This window comes from Hemitrygon akajei, chromosome 12 (genome assembly GCF_048418815.1).
Source record: "Hemitrygon akajei chromosome 12, sHemAka1.3, whole genome shotgun sequence".
NCBI lineage: Eukaryota > Metazoa > Chordata > Chondrichthyes > Myliobatiformes > Dasyatidae > Hemitrygon > Hemitrygon akajei.
In genome coordinates, this window is record NC_133135.1 from 23,409,058 (window position 1) to 23,429,702 (window position 20,645).

A 20,645-nucleotide genomic window follows, 5' to 3' on the forward strand; every position below is an offset into this window, starting at 1 on the left:
AATCTACTGAAGCTCAATTGCCCTTGGGTTTTAGATACTGCGGGAGGTTTTCCAGTTGCGGGATGTGCTTACAGTTGACCCCCAGTTTCCTTGCAGAACTTAGCATCTTGGACGATGGCAAGAAGCTCACTCCAGCCTCTTGGTTGTTTCAAGGTATGCTTCTGGCGTAAACACTTAGATTGTAAAAGCAGGATCTGCTGTTGCCATGACAGCCATTGACCCATAGCCTCAGTGCATTGCAACGTATCTCTTATTCTACCGCACGGTTCAACTGCTGCACAAAGCAGCGATTATTCACAGCAAGCAGTCCGTGGAAAAAGTGGAACTGGAAACGTGCCACGGTGCTGTTCTCATGACTCTCAGCTGCCATTGTCATCGCTGGTGGCTGGCCAGAAATTCTGTACTTCCATGCACATCCCGTACTTTTACCAATAAAATGTGCAGAGATACAAATTCTCAAACCTTGCCCTATGATGCTTTTAGCCTCTTTTGCGATTGTTTCTAATCCTGAACAACAAGCTAACGTTGCTCTAACAGAGATGTGCTAACATCATCGGTTTGCTGTTCAGGATAAGCCTGAGTCCAATTTGGATTTGAACAAAGACGTTCCTATTGAAAGTGAAATGGAAGAAGAACAATTGAGCCACTTTTGATTTTTTCCAAAGAAATCATCGTCCAGCTCCCTCTGACTCTGTGGTGGACAGCTTGCTTTAATAATTCAGCAACTTGTTTTCTTCAAAGCAGAAGCATTGAAGACAAAGCCCGCTCATTCAATTTATCGATCTAAAGCTTGATGTTGTTTATTGTCAGTCTGATTCTATATAACAAGAATTAAGGAGAAGATGTCTCCAGCTGAAGCTACAGCATTCTTTCTCTCCTCCCCTTCACCTTCTATCCACGATATCTCTTTTTTGAAAGAGTTGGTTAGGGTGGTGTGGCATTTAATAATTATCCTTGTTTATTTGGGACTAGTTGATTTAAATTGATTGTGCCTTTGATATCCACTAACGGCAAAGGAAAATCCAGAGGAGCTTCACGAGAATCATCCCAGAATGAAAGGGTTAAAATGAGGTCCATTTAATAGCTCTGCGCCTGTACTCACTGGAGTTTAGAAGAATGGTGGTGGGGGGGGGGGGTCTCATCGAAGCCTATTGACTAATGAAAGGGCTAGAGAGAGTGGACATGGAGAAAACGTTTCCAATAGTGGGAGAGTCCAGGACCAGAGGACAAAACCTCAGAATAGAGGGCTGTCTCTTTAGAACAGAGATAAGGAGGAATAATTTTTAAACTGGGGGGGGGGCGGTGGTGAATATGAATAATTAATTTCCACTGATGGCTGTGGAGGCCAAGTCATTAGGTATATTTATAGTGGAGGTTGAGGGGTTCTTGATTAGTAAGGGCATCAAAAATTATGGGGAGAAGGCATGAGAATGGGGTTGGGAAGGTTAATAAATCAGCCATGATTGAATGTGGGGCACACTCAGTGGGCTGAATGGCCTAATTCTGCGTCAATGTCTTGTGATCATCGGATTTCCTGAGATTCCTCAAAATTTGTTTTGCTGCGGACACTCCATCTTGAACTATAAGCAACCACCCTGAAGGTACAGTTTAGTGCAATGGAAAGTCAATAATGTAATCTAAATTCCATTAGCTTCACATTGTCCAGATATCACACCCAGGATATAAAATGGATGAGCATTCATTTGTCCACATTGTGGTCTTAAAGCAGAATTGACAATATCAGCCGAGATGGGGGATGATATAACAATGCAATTCGATAAATAGTTCAATAAACTTCCTCGATCTGAAACTCTTTTTCGGTTCAACCTCATCTTTACCATGGAACCAATTGTACTGAACAGATGGGGGCTGTTTGCCCTAATGTGGTGGTTCTGGTGCCTTGTAACTCATCTGGATTCTCTCTCCCCTTCTCTCTCCAAGCATTTTCCTTTCAAGTATATATCTAGTTCCCTTTTGAAGTTTATCGTTGGATCTGCCGCTGGAACCCTTCAGGCTCTGCTTTCTATATCACAGCACTGAGTGAGGGACGTATTCTCACCTTCCCTCCCCCAAGCCCATAATTCTTCTGCTCCTCTTATTAATCTTTATTCTCTTGTGTCAACCCTCCCTCTTGGTGAAAGCTTTATTCTATTAAAATAATAATAGTATCAGAATCAAGTTTAATATCACCAGCATATTTCATGAAATGTGTTGTCTTTATATTATATATATATATATATATATATATATATATATATATATATATATATATATATATAAATAGGTAAATTAAATAGTGCAAAAATAGAAATAAAAGTAGTGAGGTAGTGTTCATAGGTTCAATGTCCATTCAGAAATCGGATGACAGAAGGTAAAGACGTTGTCCCTAAATCATTGAGTGTGTGACTTCACACTTCTGTTCTTCCTTCCTGATGGTAGCAATGAGAACAAGGCGTGTCCTGGGTGATGGAGGTCGTTATCGATGGATGCCGCCTTTTTGAGGCACTGCTCCTCGAGAGTGTCCTGGATACTACAGAGGCTGGTGCCCGTGATGAAGCTGACTAAGTTTACAACTCTCTGCAGCTGATCCGATCCTGTGCAGAAGCACCTTCCCCCCCACCCCACCCCAATACCAGACGGTGATGCATCCAGTTAGAATGCTCCCCAGAGATTTAGAAATTCACTCATAAATTTAAATTTATCAATTAAATCTCTCTCTCTTCTGCTTCTTCATACCATTCAGTACTCTCAACTCTCCGTTTAACTCAAGTTCCTTAGCGCTGACCTAATTCTGGTAAACCTTTATCAGTGCTCCCTCCAAGGCTGGTAATGCCTTTCTGATGCGTGATGCCTAGAGGTGGGCACAGTGCAGAATTCTAACAGGGACTGTCACTTTATATCTGAATAAGCATCACCATCCCTGTCTCTTTCGGTCTCCTGCCACACAGAATGATTTGGCACACAAAGGCTCTGTCAATGCCTGTGGGGAGGGGGTGCCAGTGAAAGAGAGAGGGGCTGAACAATAGGAGGACGAGCACTGCTTCAGAACAACAGCACTTTTCATGGTTGTACTTGAGAAAGATTGAATAGCTGTCAGGGGTCAGTGCTGTGTTCACTGCGCTAATATTATTGGGTGCAGATTTTGAACTCTTGGAAGTTGGTCTGCGTGAGAGGAGAGAGTTCTAGAGTTCATCAAGCCACAGAGACCAGTGATTATCTCAGAGGCTGACGGCAATTAGCACAAAGCTTTCCACAGATCTCAACAGCTGAAGTCGTTGGCACAAACATCTTGCAATTCTGAATGCAGTGGGTGGATTGTTTCCTGGCACAGGTCTTGGTTGATGAGAAGACAGCCAAGGATTCCGTGGTTCTTCGCTGCACCAAGCACAATCGCTGATTTCCATGCTGACTGTTTACGAAAAGCATACTCAGGCGCTGTGGAAGAAGACATAATTCTAAGTAATGTGTGAAATGATTTATACCTGTCAGTAGTCTGAAAGGAGAAACGATGTTAGGTGGAATAATTTATTTTCTTACATGTTGGAACAGCTCTTGCCATGAATTCTGTGTAAAACACGTACAACAAATGGAGTGCAGCCCTCACAAGGATAGTGGAATATCAACAACTGACAGGCACGTCCTTGTATTAGAAAGAGCTGCCTGTAGAGGCAGGCTCACTCGCTTGACTCTTGGTTCACTTGGCTTCCGCATTGTGGGCTGTGTCAATACTTTTGGATAGTATGTTGATCGGAAAATCGTGTTTGAGTTTTACATGACATTGGTGAGACTGTGTTTGGATTATTATGTTTAGCTTCGGTCATCCTGCTGTAGGAAAGGTGCCATTAAGCTGGAAAGAGTACAGAGGAGATGTATGAGGATGTTGCCTCTGAGTTACGCAGAGAGATTGAGCAGGTTGAAACATTTTTTCCATTGAAGCATAGGAGAATGCGGAGTGATCTTCTGGATTTCTGTAAAATCAGAAGGGGCATAGGTAGGGAGAATGCATCTTTTTCCTCAGAGTTGGGGAATCAAGAACTAGTTGGCACGGGTTTAAGGTGAGTGGGGAGAGATTTAATATGAGCCTGAGGGACATCTTTTTCACGCAGAGGGTGGTCAGTACATGGAATGAGCTGTGAGAGGCAGTTGGTAAGGACATGTACATCAACAATATTTGAAAGATGCTTGAAGAGTTACATGAATAGGAAAGATTTAGAGGTATATTGGCCAAACACAGGCAAATGGGACTGGTTTAAATGGTAATCTTTCCTGGCGTGGACCAGTTGGGGCAAAGGGCCCATTTCTGTTTTGGGCAATTCTATGGCTCGTAGTGATTTGAAAGACAAATCAAAAGGAGAATGAAAAGAATACCGACCTACTGATTCCTGAAGTAAATTAGATGCACTTGGCACAAACATCTGTGTGTGCATGTGTAGTTTAACAAGCCATATATAGGAATATTCGCTGACTGGGAGATGGTATTAGCAAGCTCCCCCTGAGAAAGATTGCTTGGAATGTAAAACCTTCCAGATTTGTTCTACCCCTATAGCAGAATCATGCCTCTGATTCTGTATCCTCAGCTTTCCAAGCAGCCTGGCATCCTCACTTCAGCAGCTAGCATTACTTTCTCAGGCAAGAAAAACACAAACATTTTCAGTGTCAAAGACCAATAAAAGCAAAGTGCTGGAGACAGTTAGCAGGTCCGTTAGCCTCTGTGGGGAGAGTTAGCAGTTCAGGCTAATGACTTTCAGTGGGATCTTCAATGATCAGCTTCCTGTTATAGTAATGAAGATTAACAGATCAAGGAAAGGTCTAAAACAGGTAAACACAAAGTGCACTGCAGATGCTGTGGCCAAAGCAACACGTACAACAAGCTGGAGGAACTCAGCAGGTCGAACAGCATCCGTGGAAATGAGCAGTCAACGTTTCAGGCCGAGTCCCTTCATCCTGACGAAGGGTCTCAGCCCGAAACGTTGACTGCTCGTTTCCACGGATGCTGTCTGACCTGCTGAGTCTAAACCAGGTGCTGTCTTGTGTCAGTGGAAAGCCATTATGGAGAGACAGTTGAGTAATGGTACTGTTTCTGAAGTTAATGGAAATCTTAGTGGAGAATTATGTTTTATGCTTCTAGCTTTACGATGCTGGAAATAAATTGAGTGAAGTGCACCCTTCTTACATCAAACTAGAGACATGATTGTTTGAATGGCTTCTATATACAAAGGCATTCCAATCAGCTCACTGCTGTCTAGTGACACTGAGAAATAGATTCTGTGCACCTTGAACAGAATTGGCTGTTGGCACACACCACCTTCATCCGTACATTCAACGTTCAAAATAAATCTATTATCAAAGTACATATGACGTATACTACCATGAGATTTCTTGCAGGCATTCACAGTAAGTACAAACAAAGGCAATAGAATCAATGAAAAACTGCACAAGATGGGCAAACAACCAATGTGCAAAAGACAACAAACTGCAAATACAAAAAAAAATAATAATAATAAATAAATAAGCAATAAACATTGAGAACAGGAGATAAAGAGGCCTTGGAAGTCAGTCCATAGGGCGTGGGAATTGTTCAGTGTTGAAGTTATCCCCTCTGGTTGAAGAGCTGGATGGTTGAGGGGTAATTACTGTTCCTGAACCTGGTGGTGTGGCAGCTGAGGCTGCCTCCTTCCTCATAGCAACAAAAAGAAGAGAGAACAGCCTAGATTACTTACATCTGTACACCTTTTCGTTAATGCAAGTATCTAATTGCCAATTATGTGGCAGCAATGTTTAAAAGCATACATACATGGTCATGAGGTTCAGTTGTTGTTCAGACTAAACATCAGAAGGGAGAAGAAATGTGATCTAAGTGACTTTGACCATGGAATGATCATTGACGCCAGACAGTGTGGTCTGAATATCTCAGAGACTGCTCATCTCCCGGGATTTTCACGTGCAATAGTCTCTCGAGCTTACGGAGAATGGTGCGAGAAACAGAAAAAAAAAATCCATGGAGGAAAAAGTGCCTTGTTAATGAGAGTGGTCAGAGAAGATTGGCCAGACTGGTTCAAGCTGACAGGAAGGAAGCAGTAACTCAAGTAACTATCAGTTACAAGATTAGAGTGCAGAAGAGCATCTTTGAACGCACAACACACTGAACCTTGAAGTGGGTGGGCTACAGCAGCAAAGGACCATGGACATACACTCAGTGGCCACTTTATTAGGTACAGGGGTTCCTAATAAAATGGCCACTGAGTGCATATTGAAGGTGAACCGTTGAATGAGCTGCTGAAGAGGTGAAGAATAACTGATGCTGTTATAAGCAACAAATAGAGAATATTAAGTAGGTGTGTTTATTGTAATTGCAAAGCTGTGATAATTACTTTATGGTTGGAAAGGCACAAAGGGACGCACTTGCAAAATGTTTCTTTGAACAATGCTCCTTCAATAACCTCATTATACATACAAGCTTCCCACTTTCTCTTTCAGAATGCATACATTGCAACCGCGATCAATGGGACAAATTTCTGCAGCTCGGCCAAAGAAGCATTCTTTCTCTTTGTCAGTAATGCGTTGAGTGTGGCTGCAGTCAATTGCTTTGGAGACTTTATGTTGTTTCTGGGAAAGGTGAGTACTCACAATGCCCATTGAGAGACTTGTTATACTTCTGACGGACTCTACTAAATAATTGGTTTGTAATGTCACGGAGCACTGCAGCACAGGAACAAGCCTTTCAGCCCAGCTAAACCCTGTTGAACTTTTAATCTGCCTAGTCTCATTGAACTACACATGGACCATAGACCTCCATGCCTCTAGGTACCTATATTAATTTCTCTTAAATATTGAAATCGAACCTGACTCCACCAGTCCCGCTGGCAGCTCGTTCCACGCTCTCACCACCTTCTGCCTGAAGAAGTTCCCCCTTGTGTTCCCCTAAAACATTTCACCTTTCATCCTTAACCCATGACCTCAGCTTGTAGTCCCACCCAACCACAATGGAAAAAGCTTGCTTGCATTTACCTTATCTGTAACCCTCATAATTTTGTATACTTCTATCAAATCTCCTCTCATTCTCTTACAAACTATAAGAGAACACCTGAAACCAGATCACCTGAAGGAAACACATACGGTTACAGAGAGAATGTACAAACTCCTTACAGAGAGCAGCGGGAATTGAGCCATGATCTTACAGAGGGCCGTTGCTCCGTCATCCAGCCCAGAATCTGACTGAGCCAAAAAAATGGCATTGACGTGTTGCTTTTGTGTAATGAGTTGCCTCCAGATAATCCCCTCACCTCTGAGTATAGCCAGCGGGATGAGGTATGGTGCGGCAGTCAGATTTCACATCCTGGTGAAGAGTCTAAGCCATTGATAATGATAGTGTCGTGGTTAGCACAACGCTTTGCAGTACAGGCAACCCGGGTTCAATTCCCGTCGCTGCCTGTAAGGAGTTTGTATGTTCTCCCCGTTGCTCCGGTTTCCTCCCCGCAGTCCAAAGACCTACTGGCCGGTAGGTTAATTGGTCATTATAAATTGTCCTGTGCTTAGGCTCAGATTAAATAAGGGGATTTCTGGATAGCTCAGTGCTGTATGTCGATCAAATAAGGTAAATAAAATAATGGAGAAAATAGATGGCCATTTGAAATGGGTTGGAAGATAATTTCCCTCTGTTAGCAGTGATGTTTTGCTTGATATTTGTGAATGTAATGTACATCACGTCTTGTTCTTTACAGGTGTTCATTGTGTGCTTCACAGTCTTTGGAGGCCTCATGATATTTAACTACAACCGTGACCTGAATGTTTGGGGAGTCCCTCTCATATTGGTGTCCTTTTTTGCCTATTTGGTGGCTCACTGCTTCCTGTCAGTGTTTGAAATGGCGGTCGATGTCCTCTTCATGTGCTATGCTATCGATCTAGCAACGAATGATGGGTCTGCAGAAAAGCCGTACTTCATGGACAAGGAGTTGATGGTAAGTGGAAGGTGGGGGGGGAGGGAGGGTGGGTACTGACCCTCCTGATCTTTGTAGTGGTAGTTAATACTGTTACTCCTGTGTCACTCAGTTAGCCACTCTCACCTGGGAGGAGTTCACATATTGTACATGCAGCATTATCAACAAAGTCCGGTTGGATATCTGGCAAAGCTGGGCATCCGGGTGTTTCTCTTCACTATCCCTCAATAACGAACACAACAATCTTCACGTCTTTAACAAGAGAAAGACAGGAGTGGTGAGAGGGAAGGTTCACACGGTCCCATTTTGCATGTACTGTACGTTAACTCGTTATTCCATAATATAATGCGGTAATATCCCTGTGGTGTAGGTCTGATGAGTTAGTGGGGGGGAGGGGCGCAGTAGTGTAGTGGACAGCACACTTCACAGTCCCAGCGACCCGTGTTTGATTCCCGCCACCGTCTGTAAGGAGTTTGCACGTTCTCCCCGTTCATCCAGGGGCTTCAGTTTCCTGCCACAGTCCAAAGACGTACTGCCAGGTAGGTTAGTTGGTCATCGTAAATCGTTCTGTGATTAGGTTAGGATTGTATCAGAGGATTGCTGGGCGGTTTGGTTTGCAGAGCTGGACTATGTCTATTCTGTGCTATGTCTCGGTAAGTAAATAAATGGTCTCGTTGTAGCGATCTTAGTGCCACGCTCTCGGCTCAGTTGAAATCCCCTTCCCCCAGCAATCTAAAACTGAACGTGGTGGTGGGTCAGGCAGCATCTGTTGAGAGGGAAGTGTGCCCAACAGTTCAGATTGATGACCTTTCACCTGAATGAGGAAATGTTAGAAATAAGGTGTGTTGTAGGGGGGAGGGAGGGAGGTGAGGGTCAGGAGGACTGCAAATGGATAAAGACCAGCAGGGGATGAATGTTGTCAGTGTCTGGGGGGCCTGCTGAGAGATGGTGGTGAAGGTTCGTAAATCGCAGCTGATCTGTCTGGAGATATAGATGTACAAGGTGAATGAAAGCAGAGGATTAAGATCAGAAGGTTAAAGATCAGTTTTATTTGTCACATGTACATCAAAACATATGGTGAAATGAGTCATTTTGCACCAATGACCAACACAGTCTGAGAATTATGCTGGGGGAAGCATGCAAATGCCGCGACACTTCTGACGCCAAGCGTTCCCACAACACTAACCCAAACCGTACGGGAAGAAACCAGAGCAAGCAGAGGGAACCCATGCGGTCATGGAGAGAATATACAAAACCTTACAAGCAGCTGCAGGAATTGAACCCTGAGCACTCGCACTGTAGCGCGTTGCACTACAAAACCGTGCGGCCCTCATGAGGAGGGGGAGGAAAAAGTAGTGAATGACGTTGGAAGTGCTGGAATTCAGAAATAGAGTACTCAGTAGAGCTGGCAGCATCTGTGGCAGATGAAGAATGGAGTTAATGTTAAAGAATACTTCGGAACTTTTAACAGTGAGAGCTTTTGGCGCTTTGGCCTTCAGGGCTTTGAGTACGGGAGTTGGGGTGTTAGGCTGAAGTTGAATAAAATGTTGGTGAGGCCAGATCTGGAGTATTGTGTCAGTTCTGGTCACCCATCTACGGGACAGACATCAATTAGGTTACAAGACAGTAAGACAGAAGAGCAGATTTAGCCCATTTGGTCCACTGAGTCTGCTTTACTATTCCATCATGGCTAATTTATTATCCCTCGAAACCCTGCCTCCTCCTGCCTTCTTCCCATAACCTTTGATACCCATACAAATCAAGAATCTATCAACTTCCACTTTAAATATACCTAGTGACTTGGCCTCCACAGCCATCCATGGCAAAGAATTTAACAGATTCATCAGTCTCTGGCTAAAATAAAACTAATGGATGTCCTTCTATTCTGAGGCTGTGTCCTCTGGTCCAAGAAATTCCCACTATAGTAAACATCCTCTCTACATCCATTCTTATAAACTTTTATTAACTCTTTCATTCCTGGGATCCTATATTACAACATAAGAAATAGGAGCAGGAATCAGCCATTTGGCCGGTCGAGCCTGCCCCACCATTCAATAAGATAATGGCTGATTTGACCATGACTCATCTCCACCTACCTGCCTTTTCCCCATAATCTTTAATTCTCCTACTTTGCAAAAACCTATCCAACCTTGTCTTAAATAAATTTACTGAGGTAGCCTCCACTGCTTCATTGGGGGGGGGGGGGGGGGCAGAGAATTCCACAGATTCACCGCTCTGGGAAAAGCAGTTTCTCCTCATCTCCATCCTAAATCTACTCCCCTGAATCTTGAGGCTATGTTCCCTAGTTCTAGTCTCACCTACCAGTGGAAACAACTTTCTTGCCTCTATCTTATCTATCCCTTTCATAATTTTATATGTTTCTATAAGATCCCCTCTCATTCTTCTGAATTCCAGAGTATAGAGTCAGGCAACTCAATCTCTCCTCATAGTCTAACCCCCTCATCTCTGGAATCAACCTGGTGAACCTCCTCTGCACTGCCTCCAAAGCCAGTGTATCCTTCCTCAAGTATGGAGCCCAGAACTGCACACAGTACTCCAGGTGCAGCCTCACCAGTACCCTGTATAGTTGCAGCATAACCTCCCTGCTCTTAAATTCAATCCCTCTAGCAATGAAGGCCAACATTCCATTTGCCTTCTTGATAACCTGCTGCACCTGCAAACCAACCTTTTGTGATTCATGCACAAACACTCCCAAGTCCCTCTGTGCAGAAGCATGCTGCAATTTTTACCTTTTAAATAATAATCTGATCTTCCAATTTTCCTTCATATCCTTTCACATGTGAGGGTGACCTCACATTTACTGACATTGTGCTCCATCTGCCAAACCCTTGCCCACTCACTTACCCTATCTATATCTCTCTGCAGACTCTCCGTATCTTCTGCACAATTTGTTTTTCCACTCAACTTAGTGTCATCAGCAAACTTAGATACACTACCCTCTGTCCCATCTTCCAGATCGTTAATGTATATCATGAACAGTTGCGAGCCCAGCACCGATCCCTGTAGCACACCGTCACCACTGATGCCAACCAGAGTTACACCCATGTATTCCAACTCTCTGTTTTCTATTAGTTAACCAATCCTCTATCCATGTTAATACATCATTCCCAACTCTATGCATCCTTATTTTATGGATAAGCCTTTTATGTGGCACCTTATCAAACACCTTCATGAAATCCAAGTAAATTACGCCCATCTATTCCCCTCTTTCCACTGTGCTCGTTATATCCTCAAAGAACTCCAGTAAGTTTGTCAAACAGGGCTGCCTTTGCTGAATACATGCTACATCTGCCTGAACTCCTTCTTCTAGTGAACCCCTCTGAACCCTCACCAATGCCAGCATATCCTTTCTCAGATAAGGGGCTGAAAACTGCTCCAAGCGCAGTCTGGCCAATGTCTTATAAAGCCCCCGCATTACATCCTTGCTTTTATATCCTAGTTTTCTCAAAATGAATGCTAACATTACATTTGCCTTCTTTACCATCACCTCATCCTGCAGGTTAACCTTTAGTGAATCCTGCACAAGGACTCCCAAGTCCCTTTGCATCTTGAATTTTTGGAATTTTCTCCCCATTTAGAAAATAGTTTACAGCTTTACTTGTTCTACCAAAGTGCATGACCCTACACTTCCCTACACTATATTCCATCTGTCACTTTTTGCCCATTCTACTGCTCTGTCTAAGACTCTGTAGATTCCCTGCTTCTTCAACACTACCTGCTCCTCCACCTATCTTTGTATCGCCTATAAACTTGACCACAAAGCCATTAATTCCATCATCCATATCATTGATATATAATGGTTCCAACACTGACCCCACGAAACCCCACTAGTCCCTGGCAACCAACCAGAAAAGGCTCTTTTATTCCCACGCTTTGCCTACTGCCAGTCAGCTAATCTTCTATCCATGCTGGTACTATTGCAGTAATACCATGGGGTCTTATCATGTTAAACTGCCTCATGTGTGGCACCTTGTCAGAGGGCTTCTGAAAATCCAAGTAAATAACATTCACTGACTCTCCTTTGTCTACTCTGCCTGTTATTTCCTCAAAGAATTCCAAAAGATTTGTCAGGCAAGACTTCCCCTTAATGAAACCATGCAGACATTGGCTTTAATAATAGACTCCAGCAACTGAAGTCAGGCTAACTGGCCTATAATTTCCTTTCTTCTACCTCCCTCCCTTCTTAAGGAGTGGTGCGAAATTTACAGTTTTCCAGTCATCTGGAACTGCTCCAGACCCTAGTGATTCTTGGAAGATCACTGAAAATGTCTCCACAATCTTTTCAGCTACCTCTTACAGAATCTTGGAGTGTAGTTCATCTGGTCTAGGTGGCTTAGCTACTTCAGCTTTTTCAGCTTCCCAAGAACCTTCTGCTTAGTAACAGCAATTACACTCACGTCTGTCCCCTGCCATACTGCTAGTGTCTTCCTCAGTGAAGACTGACATAAAAGACTTTTTAAATTTGTCTGTCATATCTTTGTCCCAATGACTGCCCTCCGAGTGCCATTTTCCAGTGGTATCCACTCTCTTTTTAATCCTTTATATATCTGAAAAAGCTTTTTGCATCCTCTTTTATTAGCTAGTTTATCTTCATATTTCATCTTTTCTCTTCTAATTGCTTTGTATCTCCATAGCTCAGGCCTCTCCAATACACAGACAGAGAGACGACCCTTCTTATAAACCTGTGTTGATTCTTCTGCCGTATCAAAGGGCATCCCACAAACAACTTCTCATTTAGAAATAATCTATGATTAGCAGATTATCAGTAGCAACCTTGTTACGTCCGCTTTTAATTACATACTTTGAGTCAGAAAGAGTAAATTTGGAAAACACCAGCTTCCATTTCTTCCACCACCTGGCAAGAACTAAGACATTTGTTTTGTCTATTTGTCCACTGTGATTCACTTGTTCTAGCTGGCTTTCACACAGATTTTCAATTTCTTTGGGGCAACATCTCCCCCTGTCTGATCCACAGAAATTTTGGAGATCATATGAATTCAAATAGGTTAGGGTAAATACAAGTCTAAAAGGAACACCAGACTTCAGAACACTCACTAATGCTAGTATAATAATTACTTAAAAAGTATTATTAATATGACATGGAAAGAAATTCTATTTGAAATGGCAGATGTAGATTAGTCTACTGTCTAACTGACAATGTAGATTAGTTAATACAATGTTAATTCAATGTGAATTAATGAAACAGGGTTGAAAGCAATTGTATTTATCCACACAGTAAAAACTTCATTGTTCAAAGCGATTTGCAATTACTGTTGCAACAAACAGCATTAAATCAAAATGGTTACAAAAATGGAAGGAAAATCATAAAGTTATAAAATATACATTATATTATATGTTAGTATGTGTAATAATAATAAGTATAATAGTGCTTTTTATTAATAATAGGTAGATACACTTGTATGATGTTAAAATATAATCATTATGGAAAAAATTGCAGTGGCACTAGTGTTGCCAACTTTCTCACTCCCAAATAAGGGACAAAAGTAGCAGTCAAATACGGGACACTTGTGATTACCCCGAGAAAGACTACAATGACCATGAAGCCTTACACGGGCATGTGTGTGCGCATATCGGTTTTGGCTTAATCTTTCTGATTCTGTTAAGTGAAACTACACTGTTCATACATTATTTCTACTTTATATAGGCTGTGTATTTATCATATCATTCCTGCTGTTACTATATGTTAGTTTTATTTTAGGTTTTATGTGCTATTTGGTATAATTTGGTAGGTTATTTTTTGGGTTTGGGAACGCTCAAAGTTTTTCCATATAAATTAATGGTAATTGCTTCTTCGCTTTACGACATTTTGGCTTACGAACGGTTTCATAGGAACGCTCTACCTTACAGGACAAGGGCGGTCCCGTATGGGACAAACCAATTTAGCCCAATATACGGGATGTCCTGGCTAATACGGGACAGTTGGCAACCCTACCTGGCACACAAGCATCTAAGTTTTTAAGTTGCCATTGCAAGACACTTAGGAAAGTACGTTGCATATTAAGGGAAATGGCTTTTTTCACAACAATTTGGGTAATCGTGTTTTATCTTTCCGGACCTCATCGCACAACAAGGGCTAGTAACAACTGGTACTGTCACAGTTGTGGTATCATTTGTTGGACTAGGGGTAAGGGGAAGTTCTCAGGCAGCAAAGTAACTGGAATGCCATTAATGCTAACCGGATCACAGGCTAATTGATTGTCTTGTTTTTGATTTATATTCATGGCAACATTCCATTCACAGTGAAGTATTTGAGTGAGGAGCCCTTTGCTGTCTGAAGCAGGACCTGTAAAAGAGTGACTTCCTATCATTACCCCAACAGTACCATCCTTTCCCTATATTACTGTAGGCCAGTCATGATTATCCTCAAACATCTTGCAAAATTTTGTTTAACTTCTTCAGAAATTCACATGGCCATTTGATCTTCCTCATTCAGTCTTTTATTACCATGGCATCTGATGGGATCCAAATTGGTTCTCTTGCAAACGTTGTGAATAGTTCATCTGTAACCACCCTAACTTCATTCTTTGCATTTGTCCAGGTGAATGTTCAATTGGCCAGTAGTAGACTGTCATGGTCAGTCAATAATATAGGAGAATCTTTGACAGGTCAGCAACAGTATTCCAACACCGATCATTTTGAATACCTAGAAATGAACACCAAGTGCAATTTCGGCACTTAACTAAGATCTGATAACTGATGTATTTCCCACATGTAACTTTTTAATCTCCCACTTTCTTCCCAGGAGATCTGGCAAGGAACACAGTCTCCCATCTTCTGCTTTCCTATTGTCTCTAAATCTGCTTTAACCTTTCCCTTTTTAACCTGTGGGTAGCTACCCCTTTTACTATGGAGGCACATGCTCATGTGTCCACATCACTAACCATTGACTGAAAAACAAAACTAAGAATATCATCATCCCAATCCAGACTATCCCGTTGACAATGTGTTCTGTGAACCTCAGCATCAAAAGGACATCAGCTTTTTCCAAAGCAATTAAGTTGGTTAATATGATGCCAACCCAACTGGTCAGGAGCAACCTGGATTCGATATACCGATGGACTTACTCTGTCAATAATGTCACGTGGCCCTACGAATCTCCGAGATGTAAAGGGAGATCATTATGCTGATCATTATCTTCAATTCCCTGGGTTTAGATAGCACATCTGCTGTTTATTTTTCATCCCATATGATATTCTATGACACAATAGGTTTCCTCAAATAAAATTCAGACTGTAACCTTAACTTTCATCGGGAATGTCCTAATCAATTTGGTGGAAGTATCCAATATCACCAGGGTATATTGCAATCCACAGGGAGTTAAGGGTAAAGGTTCCACAAAATCAATCTGCAAAATGGTCCATGGCCCTCTATGAGCCTTCGTTATGTCCATTTTTGATTACTGCAATCCAGAAAGAGTTAATACAAATAACAGCAGCCTCCACACCTTCTGCCACCTAAGACATTTGTTTTTGTCTATTTGTTCACTGACCTAAAGTTACTCCAGCTGGCTGTTCTGCAGGTTTTCAATTTCTTCAGGCCTGTAATAGTTCTGTGAGAATGATGGTATCAAGTCAGTTTAAGCACCATTGCCTAGATGTTTCCTAGATGAGGAGGATTTTATAATGTGGACTGGGCTAGAGGTGCCTTTGTCATGTTTGAATCCAGTTCCAAGATTGATGACAGTTTTATCCTTATTCAGAGGTGGAGGGGGTCAGTAATTTTTAATTCCTTGACGTTATATCAAAGGGTCTGTCCTTGGACCAGCATGTGCCAACATAAAACACCTCTACTTTTTCAGAAGTTTGCTTAGTGGAGAGTATCCTGATTGATTGTGTTACAGCCTGGTATAGAAACACCAATGCCCAAGATCAGAAAAGGCTACAGAAAGTGGTGGATATAGCCCAGTCCATCACAAGCAAAGCCCTCTCCACAACTGAGCACATTTACAAGGAGTGCTACCACAAGGAAGCAGTACTCACTATCAAGGACCCCCACCAACCAGGCTATACTCACTTCTCGCTGCTATCACTGAGCAGGAGGTACAGGAGCCTCAGGTCCCGCACCTTCAGGTTTAAGAACAGCAATTAAACTACAACCATCAGAATCCTGAACCAGCACAGATAATGCCACTTACCTTAACTCTGAATTGATTCCACAACCTACAGACTCACTTTCAAGGATCTGACATGCCATGTCCTCCGTATTAATTATTTATTTATCCTAGTTGTCTTCTTTTGCACATTGGTTGTTGTCGGTCTTTGCTTAAGTATAGCTTTTCATAATGTTTCTTTTTTTCCTGTGAATGCCTGCAAGGACATGAATCTCGGGGTAGTAAATGGTGACATATGCGTGCTTAAATAATAAATTTACTTTGACTTTGGATATAGGCTTAACATGGGTAAATGACAGAGATGGTCACCTTGGTTGGCATGGACAGGTTAGGCCGAAGAGTCTCTTCCCATACTATATTATCTATGACTGTTTGACCTGCCCTGATCTTCACCTATTACAGGCCTTCCTTCTCCACCTGCCCCTTCTCTGCAACTTAAAGCAAGTTTTATTTCCAACTTTTCTTTGTTCTGCTGAAAGGAATTCCAGCTGAAACATTAACTCTGGGTTCTCTTTCCACTACAAATGTTGGCTCAGCTGAATATTTTCCTGCATTTTATATTTTTATTCTGATTATTAAATTACTATTTTCCACTTTTTGCTTCTCAATTGCCACAGTAAACTGTTGTGTTCATTAATGTGCTGTGTCTAAGTGAAAAGTTGAAGTTATACTTATCCCTAGAGTAATTCACAAGTACCCATGACACACCACAGGTACAAACACAAAGCCAAAATACTGCATCTGGTGAAATTCTGAAGCAAACGAGAAGGTACTTTCAAGGACACCATTAATCTGAAAGACTAGCTCTATATTCTTGTATCCATTGGGGTTACAGTCTCATGGAATTACATTAAATTCAACAAAACAAGTTCTCAATTCCTTCACTGGGTTTTTTTTTCTAGATGAATACGTTAGCAGTCATTGGTAAATGGGACTGTGTGAACAATAACCCATTGGACCAGTTACCCTAGACCTTGCTGGTGGGCAGACTCAGTGCCTGTGGTCTCTACCCCACCAGCTGTTACCTTTCTGCCTCTGGAGAGGCGGACAAGCTGTTGATTTGGTCAGGGAACACAAACACCACTGAAAATTATCGTCCATTTTAATTACCCCTGAGATAAGGAGGTACTGAAAATTCGGGAAGTTATACAGCAAGGAAACCGGCCTTTCAACCCATCTGGGCAACGTCAACCAAGATGTCCATCTGAGCTAGTCCCATTTTCCTGCAGTTGGCCCATACCCCTAAACCTTTTCTATCCACATACCTGTCTAAATATTTAGCCTCCTCGTTGCTTTAGCAAAGAGCCAGCATAATCAATCTCCCATTCCAGACCATCTCTCTTCTCGACCCTTCCATCAGGCAGAAAGTTGAAAGGCCTGAAAGCTCATACCAGCAGGCTCAAGGACAGCTTCTACCCCGCTGTTAGAAGACTATTAAACGGCTCCCTAGTGCAAGATGGACTTGATCTCAAAATCTACCTTGTTATGATCTTGCACCTTATTGTTTAACTGCACTGCACTTTTCCTTCATTGCTGTTATACTTTCCTGCATTGTAAATATCTGCAGATGTTGGAAAACTTAAGCAACTCTGCACAAAAAGTGCTGGAGGAACTTAGCAAATCAGGCAGCATCCCGAAGGTACTTAGCCTGAAACATCAACTGTTTTCCTTTCCATAGATGGTGGCTGACTTGCTGAGTTTCTGCAGCACTTTGTGTGCCTTATTCTGCATTTTTATAGTTTTATCTTGTTCTACCTTAATGCAGTGTGTAATGATCTGATCTGTATGAACAGCATGCAAGACAAGTGTTTCATTGTATCTCAGTGCCTGTGACAATGATAACCCAGTTCCAACTCAGTACATTATAATTGTACCAGCCTCTTCCCCTTCATCTGGCCACTCGTACTATACATCCACCACCCTCTGTGTGTCAAAAGGTTTCCCCTTAGGTCCCTTTTAAATTTTCTTTCTCCGCTCACATTAAATCTATGTTCCTCTGGTTTCAGACTTCCCTATCCTGGGGGAAATGCTGTGGCCATGCACCTTATCTACGTCCCCTCATGACCACGTTGTGGGATCTGGATTCACATTCAAAGCAAACTGGATGAGGATGGCAAATCTCTTTACCTGAAGGAAATCAGTGAATAAGATGGTTCACATGCAGTTCTGTGGTTATCATTACTGAGGCCAATTTTAATTCCAGATTTATTCAATTACCTTAATTTAAATTCCACAGCGGTCATGAATTGAACTCATGCCTCCTGATCAGTGGTCCAGAACTCCGACTGCTGGTCTGTGACTTAACCACCGTGCTGAGTCCATTAAATGTGAAAGCACATTAATTTTTAAAAGATGGTATTGATTTATTATTGTCATGTGCACCAAGATGCAGCAAAAAGCTTGTCTTGCATACTGTTCATGCAGATAGAATCATTACACAGTGCATCGAGGGAGTGCACGGTAGAATGCAGAGTGAAGTGTCTCAGCGACAGGGAGAGTGTGGAGTGACACACACAAAATGCTGGAGGAGCTCAGCAGGTCAGGCACCAACTGTGGAAAGTTGACGTTTCAGGCCGTGACCCTTCATCGGGACACTAGGATTTCCAGCATCTGCAGAATCTCTTGTGTAAAGGAAAAGGCAGTGCGGCTAAACAATAAAGTGTTAATAGTGGTGTTTATCAAAATAGCTTGCGCCGTTGTCTGCATTTATCTTCTTCCACAGGCTTGGTGACCCACCAGTGCTATGTGGGAGAAATGCAAAGTGTGTCTCTACACCCTTCATTCTCAGCCCCTGGACAAAGTGCACGGAGCACGACCACCAGCTCAGCTCAGACTTCGGGCCATCACACAGATAGATGTCTGAGCTGGGCAAGGTGCAACTAGCCAACAGCCGGGCAGATTTCCTCAGCTCGACTTGGGCTTTGGAGCGAAAAGCTGCAGACAGACACTGGAAAGCCAACAGAAAAACAGGAGATGGTGGAAGCAATCAGCAGGTCAAGCAGTATCTATGGGAAATGAATCTGTTAGAAAGACAAGGACCTTCTAGCAGAACTGGAATAGTGGGCTTTAAGGGGGAGGATCTCTAATAAGGAGTAAACCAAAGTTGCATTAAAAAGAGCAATTAGGGTGGATTTTGACTTGAACATAGATTCTACAACCTGGCTAAGCTTGTTCTTTGAACAATTTCGCCTTCAAGTCCATCCACTTCTCCAATCAAAGGTGTAGCTGTGGAAGTGTTCCTGTCTTTGTTGAATACTTGGAATGGCCTAGTTTTAATTCTAATCAGAATCCCTCCCCTAAAACCTTTTCAAACACATTGAATACTGTATTGGCGCTGCTTTTTGTGACTGCATTTCAGTACTTTTGTTGCCAATTTCCATCCTTTTGTTGTTGCATGAACGAAATCGCCAGATAAGATTACTGGTAGATGCAAAGAAATTTATTTATTTGTCAAAACAAGGTATAGCAGGCATCATATGGAGACGCTTTCGGTGGAAAGGTCTGCTGGCCCAACATGGGGCTCGACATTTTTTGTGCCAAACGTCAAAGGGCAACTCCATTTTTACAATGTATGGACAATACTTTCTTTGAAACCACGTACAAACCCGCAGACAAAGGTGGTGCCACAGTAGTCTGGCCGACGGACCTCTACCTCACTGAGGCCAAACGGCAGCTCTCTTACACCTCCTCTTACTTACCCCTGGAACAGGACCCCACCAAGAAACATCAAACCATTGTCTCCCGTACCATCACCGTTCTTATCAACTCCGGAGACCTTCCATCCTCAGCCAAATAACTCATAATTCCCACACCCCGCACTGCTCAGTTTTACCTCCTCCCCAGGATCCACAAGCCTGACTGTCCTGGTAGGCCTATAGTTTCGGCCTGCTCCTGCCCCACCAAACTTGTATCTGCTTACCTGGACTCCATTTTGTCACCCATAGTTCAGTCCCTCCCTACCTACATCCGGGATACATGCCATGCCCTCCACCTCTTCAATAACTTCCAGTTACTGGTCCCAACTGCTTCACTTTCACTATGGATGTCCAATATTTATACACTTCCATTCCCCATCAAGAAGGCCTCAAAGCCCTCCACTACTTTCTGGATGATAGACCTCACCAGTTCCCCAACACCACCACACTCCTCTGGTTGGCGGAACTGGTACTAGCACTTAATAACTTCTCTTTTGGCTCTTCCCACTCTCTTCAGACCAAGGGTGTAGCTATGGGCACTCACATGGTCCCCAGCTATGCCTGCCTCTTCGTGTGTTATGTGGAATAGTCTATGCTCCAAATCTATACTGGTACTGCTCCCCAACTTTTCCTTCGCTACATTGACGACTACATTGGTGCTGCTTCCTGCACCCATGCTGAGCTCATCAATTTCATTGACTTTGCCTCTAACTTTCACCCAGCCCTCAAATTCACTTGGTCCATCTCGGACACTTCTCTCCCCTTTCTCGATCTCTCGGTCTCCATCTCTGGAGACAGACTGTCCACTGACATCTTCTATAAACCCACTGACTCTCATAACTATCTCGACTATACCTCTTT

General features: G+C 42.7%; 1 protein-coding gene across 4 annotated transcripts in view; it reads left to right on the plus strand.

Annotated features, from left to right (window-relative positions):
* LOC140736796 (choline transporter-like protein 3) overlaps nucleotides 1–20,645 on the plus strand; it is a 147,095-nt gene that overhangs the window by 118,456 nt on the left and 7,994 nt on the right. For all 4 annotated transcript variants that reach the window (XM_073062723.1, XM_073062725.1, XM_073062724.1 and 1 more), the window contains 2 exons: nucleotides 6,478–6,615; nucleotides 7,722–7,958. In XM_073062723.1, the coding sequence (XP_072918824.1) occupies nucleotides 6,478–6,615; nucleotides 7,722–7,958 (375 nt within the window). The remainder of the gene's footprint in view (nucleotides 1–6,477; nucleotides 6,616–7,721; nucleotides 7,959–20,645) is intronic.